At 37.0% G+C, this 18856-nt stretch overlaps 2 protein-coding genes across 2 annotated transcripts; one reads left to right on the top strand and one right to left on the bottom strand.

Annotated features, from left to right (window-relative positions):
* The first annotated feature begins 4207 nt into the window (after nt 1-4207).
* Nucleotides 4208-5823, top strand: LOC104086677 (transcription repressor OFP17-like). Its single transcript, XM_009590998.4, has 2 exons — nt 4208-4548; nt 5364-5823. Exons 1-2 carry the CDS (start codon nt 4293-4295, stop codon nt 5687-5689), a joined length of 582 nt encoding a protein of 193 aa, XP_009589293.1. The 5' UTR covers nt 4208-4292; the 3' UTR covers nt 5690-5823.
* Nucleotides 5824-17774: 11951 nt separating this feature from the next.
* On the bottom strand, nt 17775-18578 carry LOC138894855 (uncharacterized). The gene has a single exon (XM_070179586.1). The coding sequence runs from the start codon at nt 18576-18578 to the stop codon at nt 17775-17777; it is 804 nt and encodes a 267-aa protein (XP_070035687.1).
* Nucleotides 18579-18856: the final 278 nt, after the last annotated feature.

The following is an 18856-nucleotide window of genomic DNA, read 5'->3' as shown; positions in this document are numbered from 1 at the left end:
TGGGAGCCGGCTATGGAACTTCGGAGCGAGGTAAGTCTCTTGTCTAATCTTGTGAGGGGAAAATTACCCCATAGGTAATTAAATTAATAATGATTGTTAATTGTGGGGGCTACGTACGCACGAAGTGACGAGAGTCCGTGCGTAGCTACTATTAATGCTAAAGTCCGGGTAGTTTAGGACACAAAGCATGAATTACTTGTGTAAATTATATTCTTTATTTAATTGAATTATTTGATATATAAATTGTGAATTGTTAGGAAATATAGTAAAGATGAAAATTTTATATGCTTAATTTTCTGTTTAAATTAATTAACTGTTTAAAGAAATTGTTCATCCTCCCGAATTTATCTTATAATGAATATACTCTCCTTCCGGAGGTACATAAGAAAATTTCATCCTTTCTTGTGGAGCGGGCCGAATGCCTCTGCAGGATAGATGCATCTATGGATCGTGCTGCACGTCCCTCGGCAGTGTACACGAAACTCTGGATCAGGCCGTACGACCTCGGCAGAAATCGTGCTTAATAATAATAATAATAATTACACGATACTTGGACAGTTTATTACAGCTTGTAAAGCTATTTGATAAATTAAAAATTTATTAAAATTGAATTGCAGCTTGTAAAGCTATTTGATAAATTGAAAATTTATTGAAATTGAATTGCAGCTTGTAAAGCTATTTGATAAATTAAAATTTTTATTGAAATTGAAGGATTTAATTAATAGATTAGAAATTATTTGAATTGAAGGAATTTAATTAATATATTGAGAATTATTGGAATTGAAGGAATTTAATTACCTCTGCTGGTACAATAAAATTATTGTTAACTCTGTGAATCACGTTGATATAAATATTTCTATTTTCATGATTATTTAATATTATTGACTCATAGTGAGTGTCATAGTCGGCCATCTCGTCTCTACCTCTTCGAGATTAGGCTTGATACTTACTGGGTACACGTTATTTTCGTACTCATACTGCACTTGCTGCACATTTTATTGTGCAGGTACATATATGTATAGCGGCCTTGTGGGCGCAGAGGTATGGTTAATAATTGTGGGGACATAGGTGAGCTGCATTCTATATTACGATCCGCAGCTAATAGAGTCTCCTTTAGAGTTATTATATTTTCCTGTCTAATTTGTATTCTAGACAGATGCTGTCTTTTATTTTAATTCCCTAGTAAATGCTCATGCACTTGTGACACCGGATTTTGGGATGATTATGGGTTGCACTGTATTGGAAATTTTTAAAGATATTAGTACGTATTTGGTAAATGACATCTTCTGCTATTTAATTGAGGGGAACAATTATGACTTCAAAAATATTAAAATGAGAATTTATTTAGTATTTATTGTTGGCTTGTCTGACAGCGGTGTCCGACGCCATCGCGACCTATAGGTGAAATTGGGTCGTGACAAGTGATGTCAATGGTTTGGTTCGGCTGATTTTTTTATAAAATTTATATCATATCAATTTTTCGGTTATTCAATTATGTATAACCAAAATTAGACCTTTCGAAACCGTACCAATTATGTCGGTTTCTCTTCGGTATCGGTACGATTCGATTATTTTTCGGTATCTTTTCAAATGTCATGTAAAATTCACTGGTAGAAGTTAAATGCGATAACTTACTTTTACATGACATAACAAAACTCTCTAAACATTTTTACTGTTTAAAGTAGGGGTGTACATTTGTCGAGTTGGTTCAGGTTTTTCAATTACCAAACCAAATCAATTGTATCGGGTTATTAAATCCAAAGACCAAAGCAATAAAATTCAGGTTTTTTAATCTCGGATTTTTCGGATTTTCGGTTTTTTTTTAATAAAGTTTTCATTACATAAAACATATAATTTGTGCTCCAAATATTTTTTTAATTCTAGTAAAACATAAATATATAAGGTGTTTTTCAAGAAAATAACATAAAATATATGAGATGAGCCATGATATTGTACTAAAATATTCAACAAAAAAGATATTAAAAGTTCATAAAATAAATATTATTAATAAGACATAATAAAAATAAATATAATCTAAAATTAATAAGTTGCTAAAATAAATACGATTAATAAGTACTATTATTTACATGACTAAACACTACAAAAAAATAAGTTATGCATTTTATCTAAATTATGAAAAAATCAAAGATATCCAACACTATTGTCATTCCTAGTGCAATTGAATTGAATGTCTTTTGTTAGCATTAATATTTATTTGATTTTGATTTGGGATTTGTTTGAATTACTAACATTTATGGACGATAAAACTTATTGGAGCATTCAAAAATTATAAGTGCAAGCTTGAAATAATACGTTAAAAGATAAAATTATGAATAAGTTTAAGAAATATTTATAAACGACACTATAATAAAAAATTTTATGTATTAAATATATTTAAAACTTCTATACATGTAATATCGGGTTGGTTTGGTTTCGGTTTGACTCTTTTTAGTTAAAACCAAACTAAATCAATTATGGTCGGGTTTTATTTTCCAACATCAAACCAAATCAAATCAAATCATAGTTGAGTTTGTTTTCGGTTTGACACGGATTATCGGTTTGGTGCAGTTTGTCGGTTTTCTTTGTACATCCCTAGTTTAAAGGAAGATGAATTAAGAAAACATGAAAGATAGCGAGAGTATAGATTCATTAACTATTGTACAACAGTATAAAAGAAACTAAGCAAAGACAAAGAAAATATAAATCACACCAGTGGAAAGATATTAACCAAGTTGGGACTAAAGAATAGAGTTTATAGAAGATTAAGATAGATCTAAATTATTTGAAAGAAAACATATTAAATATATTGTAGTTTGCTATTCATAATCGCTGGAATACTTTGTATCTTGCTAGTGGGAGTAGCATAATAAATTTGGGAATTAAGATTTAGAGTTTAATTACTTGTTGGCTTGTAACCATAATTCTAAGGCCCAAGGAAAAATTTAATGCTTTATTATTTTTAAAATTAATATATAAATGTATTTTTAACATAGAAATTTATTCAGTACTGTTCGGTATTATTTCGGTTTATTTTAGTAAAAACATACCCGAATTATCGGTATGGTTATAGATTTTTATAAAAACCTACGATTTTATTAAAAGAAACCTAAAAATCGGTTCGGTGCGATACGATTCGACCGATTTAATTAATTTTTAAATATTCATTGACACCCCTGTTTAAAAGCATGCTATTCTTCATATTTTGATGCCTAAAGCAAATAACAATGCTATACTTCAATTCTCACCTCTCTCTCTCTCGAGAGAGAGAGAGAGAAGCAAAGGGCTGCAAGCTATCTATAGTATAGGTAATATATGGAAAGTCTAGGCTATTAGGTTCAGGAAAAAGATTCGTTGGGCCAAGCAAAAAGACCTTACAGAAATGACACCAGCTAGCCACTTAAAGGGTTGCTATTTACGAATTAGATAAGGTGTCCTCAATTTCGGTTTTTTATTTGAGGGTTCAATTTTTTTCGGGACACAAATATCTTTAATTGTTATGAAATTAAGATTCTTAGTTCAAATTTTCAGGATAAAATAAGTATTAGCTAATCCATAAATAGCAGCCCTAAAAATGGTTGTTTGTGCACTTTTCGATGTGGCTATGAAGGAAGAACTTTAAAGGCTTATTGGATTGGAAAGAAAAGGGTAGAAATGACACCAGGTAGCCACTCTAAAGGGCTTCTATTTAGGAATTAGTCAATGGGTCTTGAATTTCAGTTTTTCATTTCAAATTTTCGAGACAAAAGTGTCCTAAAATTAATATTTTTAATTTAAAATCTCAGGATAAAATAAGTATTGGATAATATTTAAATGACATCCCTGAGAATGAGTATTTGTGCACTTGCCCCAAGAAAAGGTCCAGTCTATCCAATTGAAATCCAAAAATCGATTTGGAAATTTTTATAATGAACATAACTGATAGTATATAAACGTATTTATTTCCTCTGCATTGACACAATCAATTGACAACTATAGTTCTAGATAATCATATCTCGTAATATATTAATCCTAATCAACTTGTATGTTTATGTTCCTTTCATATCTTAACAACTACGTATTAAAAGTTGATAACATTTCTTTCATGGTGTAGCACCTTTTTTCCCTTCAACATGAGAGACGTGTAACCCACCACTCATTATCCCCCCCTCCCTAAATAAAAACAAAACGGAGCACCCCAATATAATACACCAAAGTCCAACAAATTTGATCTTAGAGCACTCACAATTCTCATATCATTTCCAAACTAAAAGCAAAGATAGCCAAAAATCACCATTCTGCTTTATATTCAAAAAATGAAAGTGAACGTTTCATGTTGCTTCAAATTCAAGCCTTTCAATCCATGCAAGAAAATACTAAAGCTGTTCAAGTTCAAACTAAGAAAGCCCCTCTTTATAAGAAGGCTTAGATTTCGACCTTCAAAATGTGAAAGAAATACAAGCACAAGTAATAGAAAGCAAGCTTCAGAAGTTGTGTCAGTGTTTCGTTCAATAAGAAGACAACCAAGAGAGGAGGACCAAGTCATGGAGCTCAAGAATTTCTGTGATGCAGGTACGTAGAGGTGACAAATGAGCAAATTGAGTAAAAATTTTGACGAATCAAAACGGGTTAAATCAATAAAAGGGTCATGAACCAACTAGTTCAAAAATTTCTTGCGTCAACCCGCTCAACATGATCCAACTTCCCTTTCTTTTTTTCATTTTGCGTTTTGAAACACGTGAAAACTAATGCATTTTTTCTAAGTTATTATCTTAAGATCATCTAAATTTACACTCCATATTTGATTTTGTATTGTGGTTTGTTTTGCATTTAACCCGTCACTACACTATATATTTTGACCAGTGGTGGAGCTAGCATGCCTTTTATGTGTTCGGGTCGAACCCATTAATTTCGGTTCAAATTTTGGATTTGTCTAAAGAAATCTATTAAAAATATAGTATTAATTATTGATTTAGAACTCAATATCTTAAAAAGAATAAAATCCCAAATCCATTAGCTTCAAATCTAGGTTTCCTCTTTGATTTTAATTTGGCCTGTTTTGACTTAATAATTTGAGTTACTAAGACCCCATTTGTCCATAAAACAATTTTCTTTTTTCAATTTTTTTTTTCAAAAATATGTTTGTCCATGAAATTGTATAAGTTTTTTGGAATTTTTTTCAAAAATGAGTTTTCAAAACCAAAAAGTGGTCAAAATTTTCAGAATTCTTTTTCCCCGCTCACAAAGGTGCAATATTTTTCCGAGTGAAATACATGTCCAAACATAATTTCAAATTTCAAATACCATTTTTCAACTTAACTACGAATACTAGTTTTTTTCCAAATTCCAAGCGCCTACTAAAAAGGTGTTGAATTTTTGCCGTGCAGGACATATAAAAGCACCAATGCCCTCACCAATAACTCCAGCTTATGTGAGATTGAGTGGAGCTACTAAAAGAGAAGAACTACTCATTCAAAATGATGTGGAAGATGCATGCAGAAGTTTTGAGAATTATCTGGTTGAAATGATTGCTGAAGAGGGGAAAATGAGTGATTTAATGGATGTGGAAGAATTGCTATACTGTTGGAAGAATCTGAAAAGCCCTGTCTTTATTGACTTGGTGTGCAGATTTTATGGTGAGCTATGCAAAGATTTGTTTTCCAATATAAGCTGTGAAGATGAAATCAACACCCCAAAGAGATTCATGAAATGAAATTTGCTAATTATCTTATAGTCTTGAGCATTATGCCTTTATATTTTACTGCATTTTCTCTCTATAAGACAATTGAAATTTATCTAGCAATAACAAAGGCAGGAAATATTTGATGAGTCTTTGAACGCAAGTTGTATCTGAAATTATCAGGTCAAGGCACGTCTGTTTAGGCGTCACACATTGCATCGCCTGAAAAGAATGCTCTTCCAACATTTAGAACACGAATAGTTAGCATTTTGTATTTATTTAGGCATAGATGAAAGCCGATAAGACACATCTATTTAACTTCACTATGGGATTAATTTTAACAATCATAGTTATTTGAAAATATGTACTGCTAAAAGCAAACGAGCAATTGAATTCATTTGATAGCCAAACTTTTATTTTTCTTAACTTTCTGAATTGTTTGACATGTAGAATTTAAAATTCTTAAGCAAAATCAAGAAGTGCGCTGATTGTACATATTAAAGAGATTGACACATCACGAAGCGTCTTTTGATCCGATTGCAAAAACCTGTATTTTTTTCTTGGCCCGAATATCCCCTTTTGAGTGTAAAAATAGCACGGGCTAGCCAGTTTTCGGACTGGTAATTCAAAATTAGCCACCGTTTGTAAAGTCATTAAAAAATAGTCACTATTTTGCTGCAACACGGACCGGTCCAACATAATATACTGGAGATTGGTTCACCTGTGTATGAACTTCCAGCATATTATGCTGGAACTCCAACACGCGGAAAGTTCCAGCATAATATACTGGAGATTGGAGCACCTGTGTATGAACTTCTAGCATATTATGCTGGACCGGTATATTATACTGGAATATTTTTTGGATTTTGAACAGTGTTTTCGTTCAGATTTATCTTTACATAAAAATTGGCTAAATTTCGATTACTTTTGAAACTGTGGCTATTTTTCAATTACCACTTGTAAATTTGACTATTTTTTAATTTCTCCCCTTTTGAGTTCAGCCCATTCCATGTATCACTTTACTTTTATCGAGAAATAAAATGCAAGTCCAGCAACTGATTGAGTACGTTGTTAATTGGGTGAAAATCATTTAAATCCCCTCAAGTTTGCTTTAAAAATCAAATTCATCATCTAACTTTGAATAATTATTATTTTACTTCTCATATCAGAGGTGACTTCTTAAAATACCTATTTTACCCTCTACAATATTTATTTCTTATTTTTATTCTTAATATAATGATATTTTTTTATTTTAATTTATGTTATCGACTTACCTATAGACAAATTAAAAAACTTTTTTGAAACTGAAAAAGGTGAGAAGTAGTAGTCAAGCATATAAGTTAATGATATTCAATAGTGAAATAAATGAGAAAAATAAAAAAATTACAATAAATAATTTACTCGTATAATTTTATTAACAACAATCGAAACTCAATCTATTTACAAAATTGAGCATAAAAGAGAGTAATTTTTTTTTATAAATTATACAATACATATAATAAAAAAAATAGTGGGCGTAAAATATAGGTAATTTATAATGAATTTGCAAAAATTATCTATTTACACTTTACATGAACTTTAATTATAATTTAGAAATAATCTAGTAATAACAATCAAAACTCAAAAATTTATATACACATAAGAATAATAAAAATAGTGAAACTTAAAATCACATACACACCGACATACATTATATGCATTTTAATATACATAATATTAAAATAATAATAATAATAATAATAATAATAATAATAATAATAAGTAGCAATACGTTTTGTAATAAATTCATAATATAATTATTTTATTTATAATATTAGTGAACTTAAATTAAATTATATAATAAGATATAATATTTTTAACTTATGAACAAATACCTGCATTAAAAAATATCTAAATAATATAAAAAAGGTATTACATATAAAGTTAAAAATGTTAAGGCTAAAATAGACATTGCATAGGATAAAAAGATGAAAATGACAATTGTTCAAAGCTGGAGAATGTGTTTGATTTTTAGAGTAAACTTGGGGGATGTAAATGATTTTTACCCTTATTAATTTTATTTAAATAATCTAAGGCATTATTTAAGTAACATAGGTTTGGGGTGTTATTATTTTTGTTGTAAGGCATTTTTTGACTTAGGAGATAAACAAGACCCAAATAACACTAGCATCGTAATTTGACTGAGAAAATGACGAAAATGATCTCTTAATTTTTAGGATAGGTTCATAGTAATCCCTTAAGTATGTTACTGAGGAGTTTTGGTTCTTTAAGTTTGTTTTATTAAATAGTTAATTATTTATGTTTGTTAGATTTGATGAAAACTATTAAAAAAAGATTTAACCTCAAATACCAAGAAAGTTCCATCACTTTCTTATCAAGTGTTACTGAAATGCCACATCTATTTGTTCTTCCATATTCATATCATATGTTAAGATCTATTAAATTTTTATATTTTTTTTGAATGTGAAGTGATTATTATTATTATTATTATTATTATTATTATTATTATTATTATTATTATTATTATTATTATTATTATTTCGGTATCATATTGATTTTTATGTTTAATTACTAAATTCGGTTAACCTTGAAAGTATACATCGATGGACTAAAAAAATAGTTATCATGTGTTACTAAGAAAATTCTCCCATAAAAATATTTTAATAGATAATATGTTTGTCAATTTTTTAAATTTTTACTAAATTTAACAAAGTAAGATTGAAATAATATTTAAGTAATAAAAAATCCAAAAAATCCGAAAATCCCAATAAAACCGAATCAATCCAAATCGATATAGTTGGTTTGGTTTGATTTTGATAAAAATCGAATCAACTCGGTCCATGTACACCCCTACCAGTAAGTGAAATTGTAGGCGTCTATTTTAGCAAGAAATCTTTTATGCTCGAAACTTAGATTATAATTTTTTTTCGCCAAGGTGCTACTCGTATGAGCTCCATAAATAAAGGAATGTGTTAGTTGTAAAAGCTGCGAATCCATCTGACCCATAAATCTTTTAAGTGTTCGAATTTAATTATGGCACGTGTTTTACCTTAAAATCCGAGTAACAATTAAATTTGTAATGTGGTTTTAAGGATACGCATGATTTTTGCTCAATACTGATTGATTAATTTAGAGATAAACGATGCGAATTGACAAGAGTGTAAAACAAACCAATGCTTGGACAATGCCCTCAAGCTGATGAACCCTCGAGAATAATGAAGTAAGAACAATTTAAAGAAATGTAAGTTGATGAACCGATACAAGAGATATTATATTGCCTTGATATTCATGAATGTAAGATGCTTACAAATGATGGGGACTCCCCTTTATATACTAGAGGATTCCTAATTATGGTACAATTCTAATTACGGAAATAAATCTCATGATTGGTACTAATAACCGCTCTTGATTTGATCTGTTCCGGGATTTCCGTCGTGATCTTCGACCGGTTACGGATATCTTGCCATTCTGTTATTATTCTCCCCTCGAAGTCGGTCATACTTGATCTCGATTGTTGCTGGCCTCGGTCTCAACGTACACTTCGATCTTTAGGCTCGATGTCTCATCCTCGAGCTCGGGTCTGATTTATTACGAGTAGGGCTGCTTATCGGGCGGATTGGACGGTTATTTACACTTAACGGTTTGGCTTATCGGTTATCGGTTTTTCAATGTATTAATTCGCTAGCCACCCGATAAAATATCGGGCGGATTGATATCGGTTTAGCTATTATCGGGCGGTTATCGGTTTAGTTTCAGTTGATTGAAACTTAACATACTTCAAAACAGTGTTGGGGAGTACATCCCCGAGACAACAATATAGTCAACATTTCTCATACATATATATCAACTAAATTACACCATGAGGCCATATTATTAGAATCAAATACTGGATATCAAATACTTCTTTTATCTTCTCATACTACATTCAAGTGGATGGTAAGGGATTGAGAAGTACACAACAGAATACATTAACAATATCATTTGAACAAATTTCTTATTGTTTAAGAAGATGGCAAACTGTTAAAAAATAAAAACACAACTTGGTTAAGATTGAACTTAACCAATTCGATAATCCAGCTGCGAAGTCCGCTACCATGTCCTCTATCAAGATGATATGCTGGCGAGCTTCCATCGAGGCACACTGTTTGATGTCTCATAAACAAATAAATACTTAGTACTCATAAAAGTCCGCATGTGATTCTCTTTACTCTCTGTTGCTTAATGTATTGTGCAGTGGCATTGTGAACTATGGTGATATTGACAATCAGTTCTTTTTGAGCCATAATAGTAGTCAACATTGCTAGCAATGCTAACAAGAAGCTGGTTTCCATCCTGCAAAACATTCAAATTATTAAGCCGTTGTTGGTTCGTGCTTATATTTCTTTTTTATTTACTTGTGTATTACTATTGTTTATTATGAAACCTCCCACGCTGGTAATAAATAATTGAATCTTTCGTCTAAAGTTTAGAGAGCAGCAGTAAACGAGTTCAATTCTTAACGGGTTAACGGATTATCCGTTAAGAAAATTGAATAATCCGCACCAAATCGATAAGCCGTTAATAAAAAAATTTCAATTCGTTCCCCGTCCGTTAAACCGTTAACCCGATACCAATAAGCCATTAAGCTTCGATTTTCGGTTTCGGTTCGGTTTTGAACACCCCTAATTACGAGGCTACCCCCAATGTAACTCCCTTGTCTCGATCAAACAGCAAAATCAGGTAGGCCCGATTTTGACCGTATACAGATAGTCCCCTCATTTCTTGAAGTGTAACGAGAAGAAACGAACTGAGCCTTCGATTTAGTACCTAGACCAATTATGACATCACACTCGTGACGTAAGCGACAGAGGCGACCGAAACGTCGCGTCTACATAGTTCTCACGATCATTAATTAGTGCCAGTTGACTGTAGGCCACCAGTGTTTTCAAACCGTTATAGCAGATATTATAAATAGACTATCTTCATAACTTTCACAAACTTTACTTTCAAAATTTTCCCTAATCTTCAAAAACTCTTTTACTCCCTTCAAGTTTATCAATTCTGCAGGTTCTTGAAACCCCGTTTGCCAATCTTTTAAAACAACAAGTTTCGTCTTCTTCTTTCTTTTTCCTCATATAACAATGGCGAAAACATCAAAAGCCGTTCCTCAGAAGGAAAAAGCTTCCTCATCGCGGTCGGCCAGAGATAAAACGCCGGTGGAGCCACGCATCGAAGAGTGCGTTCCCGGGTCATGCGACCTCACTTCCGATTTTAAAGTAGAAAAACCCTCTTCGCTTCCTGGCCGTGTGAGCCCATGTCAAGATATATATGCTCGATAACTGAAGGCGATCTCGAGCAGGTGAAAAAAGATTGCCACTAGGAAAACAAAGAGGTGGTGGTTCCTACCCCCGAGGAGGCTATCACCACTCATGTGAAAGGGTTTTTAAGTGTATATACTCACCCTTTTATGCTGGGTCCCGTCGATCTCGTTATAATCGACTTCTGCCGCCACTACCACATAACCCTAGGCCAAATCCACTCCTCTTTTTGACGCATCGTTATTTTTCTCCGATTCTTCGTGAGCAAGGTCGAAGGTATGCCTTTCACCCTCGATCATCTTATTAGACTATACAGCCCCCGTCTCTATCGAGGCAGATTAGTATGGCTTCAGTGCCGAGCCACAAAGGTGTTATTCTCGAGCATAGACGAGGACAAAGATTGAGGATAGATGGGTCGGTTTGTCCGAGTCCGGAATTCTGACATAATCCCGGCCGAGAAGATGCCATTTTCCGAGGAATGGAACATGAAGCGTAAGTACAAACTCACCAACAGCTTCTGTTGATTGTTTTGCTTCCTTTATCGTTTCTCATATACATCCTTCCTTATGGTGCAACGGTCTCTTGGGTGCCCGGTGTGATCCCGAACCTTGCAGGCTGGGTTCAGAAATTGGCCTCGACTTCCTTGTACGATGAGCGCTCGTGGCGTGATTTGGCCGAGGGCCGATGAGAGGCCAAAAATTACGGTAAGCTTCTCTGTCTGTGTTTGATGCCTTCTTGTGAAATGCTTCGTTTTCACTTGATTTCCTCCCATACAGGTCTTGGAGACAAATCCGTCATGAGGTCACCTTCATCTGGGGAAGGGGAGGTCCCGAAACCGGCTGAGGATAAGAAGAGGAGAAGGGCCTTGCCTTCTGATATTCCAAAGCCTAAGAAGAGCAAGGCTCGTAAGTCGAAGAATGACTCTGCAGCCCAAAAACTACGATGTGAAGAAGAGGAGGGAGAAGATGCCAAAAGTGTGCTGGTGGCTCTAAAGAGGGGAAGCGTCGAAGCTTCGAAACCAGCTAAGTCGGTGATGGTCGAGAATGTATCGGAAGATGGTCCGAGCAAAGTCCCCGAGTCATCGGGGGCTGATGACGTCTCTTGTCATGACGAACAATCGGCGGACGTGCCTGAAAGGGTCTGATTCTAAGGCCCTTCGAAGATGAGAGAGTGCCCCAAGTGACTTGCTTGGGAATCTCAATATTGATGATTTGCCGCCCGACCGCACATTTTCTGAAGGGCAATTTCGGGAGGCTAAGTCTATTGAGACCCCCGATATGGGAATGGCCCATGAAGGGGATGACATATTCCGTAGTTGCTTCACGGGGGTCGATGACGTTTTCGACCTGGATGCGACGATCATTTTTGATGAGGCTCAGCGACTCCTGAGCCAGGTAAATTTCAACCCCCGTTATTAGGTTTGTGTTTGCTTTTATTTCCTTTTATCTGATTTCCTTCCTTTCTCCATAGGCTGTGATGCTCTACCGAGAAGCGTTTTCCAAATCCCGAGCTGAGTTGTACCGGTGTGAGGCTAATCTCAAAAGTCTTACAGAGGAGAGAGACGCCCTCAAACTCCTCTATGTGCAAAAAGAAGAGGAGATCAGGGACCTCCGAGCCGAATTGGTAAGAGCTCATAAAGAGAAGACCGATCTCATCGAGCAGGTAATGTAAATATTTAGGGAGCTTGACATATTAATTTGATATTGGTGATTAACACTTAGATCATGCAGGTTCAATAGAAGGCCGAAAAGATTGAGCAGCTTCACGAGGAGGCTAAGGTGAAAGAGAAAGAGACTTTGGGGTGGAAGCAGAGCATGGACCGCCTTGCCTCGGAGAGAGATACGGCTCGAGCCCAGCTATCTTCAGTTGAGCGTCAACTCCAAAGCGTGAAGGAGGGGAGCTTAGTCCGAGCCAAGAAAATTGAAGAACTCAAGGCTCGGTCAGCCGCTGAGCTTGCAAAGGCCACATCCGAGGCGGAGGCGGTCGTGGACGTCTACCAAGCCGATGCTGAAGCCGCTAACGCTAGAGAAAAGGAAATTTTCGATACTGCTTAGGTTCGATTATCCTACGTTGCCGAGCATGCTAAGCTCCAGTCTCGGAGAGAGACTCTCGAAGAGATTCATTCTTGTGGCTTTGACCTCACGGCCGATGTCGAGAATATGAAAGTACTGGAGGATGAAGCCAAATCTTTACTCTCTGATGACGATGACTCCGAGAGTGCGAGTGGATCCGAGAGAGAAGGAGATGAAGATGAAGCTCCCGGGGAGGATTAGGCACTTAGAATGATTTCTCCTTTTTTTTTGTGTAAGACCCTGAGTGGTCCTTGTAAATACTTTTGCATATATGAAAGATCCTTTTTTCTTTCCGATTTGTCTCTGATTTTTGTTTCATAAAAACTTTGTTTTGCTTTTGCCTCATGATAATTCTGATATACTTTAGGTCTTGTGAGTCCTCGAGCTCAACAATGTAATGGCACTTAGGCTCTTGAATCAGGTCGATATGGCCTCGAAAGAGTGGCTTTTTCCCCCTTTTGGCTTAAAAGATTCAATAAAAATTTGTTATGCCTTAGCATAAGATAGATTTGTACCCATCAGTGTTATCAAAAACTTTGTTATGCCTTAGCATAAATTTGTTCAATTTGGTACCTCTTAAGGTTTTCGAGGGTTGATGTTATCGAAACCTTATGTAAATTTGCCGAGGGTAGCCCTTTTTAAACTAGTTTTATGATAATGTTTGAAGGCCTATTTGATTACGAAATTCAGACATCTCCGAACCGTGTTAGTTTGGCCGTAGCCTTTAACTCGATATTTGCCCATTGGGCTTGTTTCTCGATTATACTTCAAGCTTGTTTGAAGTATCAGTCCCCGGGTGGGATGGTCGTGGCCTATAAAATCGAGGATTGCCTTTTTAAGATCTTTAAGATTTCAAAGTTGATTTTCGAACGACAGTCCCCGACTACGAGGTTAATTGCTCGAGCTTTAGTTGCGATTGGCTTTTGAGCCGGTTTTCATAATATATCGTAAGTACAAAATTGTAAAGTAGAAATCTTACTAAGGCATGGAACATCTAGTGAGGAAAAAGTACTTCTTTCAATAGATCAATCATGCGTACATGTTTTACCATTAGGGTTCCGGCTATCTACGTGGGCACTGTTCATTTGACCGTTTGGCCTTTTACAGAATTTTCCTATCGAGACCCTGCTGACACGAAGCGTCTTCCTTGAAGACATAACATCCGAGGGTGATGCCCTCCAATTTTTGAGATTGATTGTAAAGAAGCCTCGGATACTGTTGAATTGTCCTCAGGTAGCACATATAATTGTTGCCTCATTAAAAACCTCATCGGAAAAACCTATTTGGGACAAAAACCGATCTAAGGGAAAAAGAGTGCAATGCGTGCTTTAAAACCTCAGGTCTCGAAGTCTTTGACCGAACACCTGCAATAAGTTAGTATTGATTATAAACGAAAAAGGGAGAGAGTCATACCTTAGCAATAATATCGTTTGAGGAGTGAGATGTTCCAATTATTTGGCAGTTGTTCGCTGTTCATCGTGCCAAGCTTATAAGATCCCTTTCCGATGATATCGAGGACCTGATATGGTCCTTCCCAATTTGGTCCGAGTTTCCCCTCGTTTGGTTCTCGAGTGTTGAGGGTGACTTTTTTCAGAAATAAATCCCCTATTTTGAAATGTCAAAGATTGGCTCTTCGATTATAGTATCTTTCGATTCGCTATTTTTGGGCGGCTATTCGAACGAGGGCGACTTCCCATTTTTCGTCTAGCAATTCGAGGCTTGTGTTCATAGCCTCGTGATTTGATTCTTCAGTTGTGTATCGAAACCTGATGCTTGGTTCCCCGACTTCGACCGGGATCAGACCATCGGCACCATATACTAAGGAGAACGACGTTGCCCCCGTACTAGTTTTTGTCGTTGTCCGATATACCCATAGGACTTTGGGCAGAATTTCTCTCAATTTCCTCTTAGCGTCGTTCAGCCTTTTCTTTAGGTTTTGAATGATGGTCTTGTTCGTCGACTAGGCCTGTCCGTTACCACTAGGATGATACGGCATCGCTAATATCCTTTTTATTTTGTGATCTTCGAGGAACTTCGTTATTTTGCTGCCGATAAATTATTTTTCATTGTTGCACACTATCTCGGCGGGTATCCTGAATTTGCATACGATGTGATCCCAAATGAAGTCTATAACTTCTTTCTCTATGACTTTCTCGAAAGCTTGTGCTTCAACCTATTTAGAGAAATAGTCAGTCATAAATAAATTGAAATTAGCTTTACCTGGGGCCGATGGCAGAGGGCCGACAATATCCATTTCCCATTTCATGAACGACCATGGGGACAAGACTGAAGGAAGCTGCTCCCCGGGCTGATGAATCATCAGTGCATGTGTTTGGCATTTGTCATATTTTCGAATGAACTCCTTAGTATCTTTTTCCATACTGTCCCAATAATACCCTGCTCTGATGACTTTGTGAACTAGTGATTCGGCGCAGGAATGGTTCCCGCAAGTGCCCTCATGAATTTCTCGTAGGACATAATCGGTGTCTCCCGGACCCAATCATATTTCCAACGGCCCATCGAACATCCTTCTGCACAATGTTCCATCTTCGGCTAATGTGAATCGTGCAACTTTCGTTCGTAGAGTTCTCGACTCCTTAGGGTCCGACGGAAGTTTCCCATTTTTCAGGTAATCGATAAATTTGTTCCTCCAATCCCAAGTTAGGCTCGTGGAGTTTATTTCGGCGTGGCCTTCTTCCACTACCGACTTCGAAAGCCGTACGACAGTCCCCGAGCTAATTTCATCATTTTTGACTGACAACCCCAAATTTGCAAGGGCATCGGGTCCATTCTTTGAGTCGTTGTAAGGTTACCTGTAATTTGTCTAAGTACCTTTGCATTCGATCTTCTCGAACTTTAAAGGTTTTGTTAACCTGGTTAACCACGAGTTGAGAATCATACTTGGCCTCGATGACTTCCGCTCCCAAACCTTTAGCTAGCTCGAGACCTGCAATTATGGCCTCATACTCAACCTCATTGTTAGTCAACTTAGGTGTTTTGATAGATTGTCTAATCGTATTGCCTGTGGGTGGATTCAAAATGATACCTAACCCGGACCCCTTCATATTCGAAGCTCCGTCTGTGAAAAGGGTCCACACCCCTGAGGATGTACCCGATTTTAGCAATAATTCCCTTTCGACTTCAGGTATGAGGGCTGGCGTAAAGTCGGCCATGAAATCTGCCAAGATTTGAGACTTGATAGTCGTTCGGGGTTGATACTCAATATCGTATCCACTGATTTCGATGGCCCATTTGGCCAGTCGGCCTAAGAGCTCGGGCTTATTCAAAATGTTGCGAATAGGATAAGTGGTTACAACACAAATTGGATGGCATTGGAAATACGGTTTTAAATTCCTAGAGGCGCTTATTAAAGCAAGCGCTAGTTTTTTTAAGTGTGGGTATCGAGTCTCTGCTTCACCTAAAGTCTGGCTAACGTAGTAAACAGGAAATTGCGCACCTTGCTCTTCCCGAACTAGGACACCACTTACCGCGACTTCCAAGACGGTCAAGTATAAATAGAGTTGCTCGTCCGCTTTTGGGGTGTGAAGCAATGGCGGGCTCGAAAGATATCTTTTCAATTCTTCCAATTCCTGTTGGCATTCTAGGATCCAAGTGAAATTGTTCTTCTTTTTGAGCAGTGAGAAGAACCTGTGGCTTTGATCCGAAGACCTCGAGATGAAACGACCTAAAACGGCTATCCATCCTATTAATCTTTGTACGGCCTTAACGCTGTCCACGACTGTGATGTCTTTGATTGCCTTGATTTTATCGGGGTTGATCTCTATTCCCCTATTTGACACCATAAAGCCGAGGAACTTGCCCGAACCGACCCCGAATGCACATTTTTCGGGGTTGAACTTCATGTTGTATTTTCTCAATATGTCGAAGGTTTCCTGTAAATGTGTCAAATGGTCCTCTGCGCACAGGGACTTATCTAGCATGTCATCAATATAAACCTCCACTAATTTTCCTATTTGTTCTTCGAACATTCGGTTTACTAGGCGTTGATAAGTAGCACCAGCATTGTTTAGCCCAAACGGCATTACATTATAGCAATAAGTTCCATACTTAGTGATAAATGAAGTCTTTTCCTGATCCTATAGGTTCATTCATATTTGGTTGTACCCGAAGTAGGCATCGAGAGAGCTGCGAGTCTCGTGGCCGACCGTGGCATCGATCAGGCGATCGATCTTTGGGAAAGGAAAGGAATCCTTTGGGCACGCTTTGTTTAAGTCTTTGTAGTCTACACACATTCTAAGTTTATTCCCTTTCTTGGGGACTACAACTATGTTTGCTAACCAAATCGGGATATTTTACTTCCCGGATGGATCCTATTTTAAGAAGTTTGGTTACCTCGTCCATGATGAACGCGTGCTTTATCTCGTTCTGTGGCCTTCTCTTCTGCTTTACCGGTCTGAACTTTGGGTCCAAACTCAATCGATGAGTGGTGATCTCGGGTGGAATCCCTGTCATGTCAAGGTAGGAACAAGAAAAACAATCCATATTTTTAATAAGGAATTTAATGGGTTTTTCCCTGAGCTCGGGAGTTAACCCCGTGCCTAGGTATACCTTTCGATCGGGCAGATGCTCGATCAGTATGACTTGTTCCAGCTTTTCGACCATTGACTTTGTGGCATCAGAATCATCGGGGGTTACGAAGGTTTGAGGGATCATGCAATCATCATCCTTGATAATTTCCTGTTGTTCCGAACTGGTCGAAGCCGGTGATTATGGTTGCTATTTGACCTTCTACTTCTCCTTTGATTCTGGTCCCTTTGACATTGAAAGTGACGATATTGGTATCACCTCATCGATCGTGAACATTTCCTTTGTAGCACGTTGTTCCCCACGTATTGTTTTCACCCCGTCCGGCGTCAGAAACTTTATCATTTGATGGAGAGTCGAAGGGACTGCCCTTATGTTGTGAATCCAAGGCCTTCCGAGTAGGGCGTTGTACCTCATGTCACCCTCGATTACATGGAACTTGGTTTCTTGAATAGTTCCGGCCACGTTTACCAGGAGAATGATCTCTCCTTTAGTCGTTTCGCTGGCCATGTTGAAGTCGTTCAGGACCCGAGCTGCGGGCATGATTTGGTCTTGTTGGCCGAGCTGCTCTACGACCCTTGCTCGGATGATATTCATCGAGCTACCTGGATCCACTAAAACACGCTTAACTTGAACTTTATTCATAAATATAGAAATTACCAGAGCGTCATTATGGGGTTGAGAAATTCCTTCTGCTTCCTCATCATTGAATGATACGGTACCTTCTGGCATGTAATCTCGGATCCATTTTTTCCTAGTAACTGATACCTTAGTGTGTTTGAACATGGGCCCTTGTGGGATATCGTCCCCGCCAACGATCATGTGGATTACATGCTTTGGCTCTTCCTGTTCATTTTTCCTATTGGCTTCCCTTTCTCTGAAATGATTCTTGGTTCGATCACTTAAGAAATCTCGAAGGTGGCCCTCGTTGAATAGACGGGCTACCTCTCCTCTTAGTTGCCTCCAATCCTCGGTTTTGTGGCCATGTGTGCCATGATACTTACACATCAAATTGGGGTTTCTTTGGGAAGGATCGGTCTGTATGGGCCTCGGCCATCTGGTATCTTTGATTCTTCCGATTGCCAATACAATACCTGATATGTCGTCATTAAAATTATACTCCGACAATCGTGGTGCCTCTGTATGATCGGCGTGCTTATCAAAACCATTTTTGCTCATAAGTCCCCGAGAACTCTGTCCTCGATCGCTTCTTCGATCATTCCGGGTGGAGTTGCATCCCGGGTCTCCGTTCCTGCGATCTGCGATGTATGGCTGATATAGGTCTT

This window comes from Nicotiana tomentosiformis, chromosome 6 (genome assembly GCF_000390325.3).
Source record: "Nicotiana tomentosiformis chromosome 6, ASM39032v3, whole genome shotgun sequence".
Classification (NCBI taxonomy): Eukaryota; Viridiplantae; Streptophyta; class Magnoliopsida; order Solanales; family Solanaceae; genus Nicotiana; species Nicotiana tomentosiformis.
This window is presented reverse-complemented; position numbering and strand designations above follow the sequence as displayed.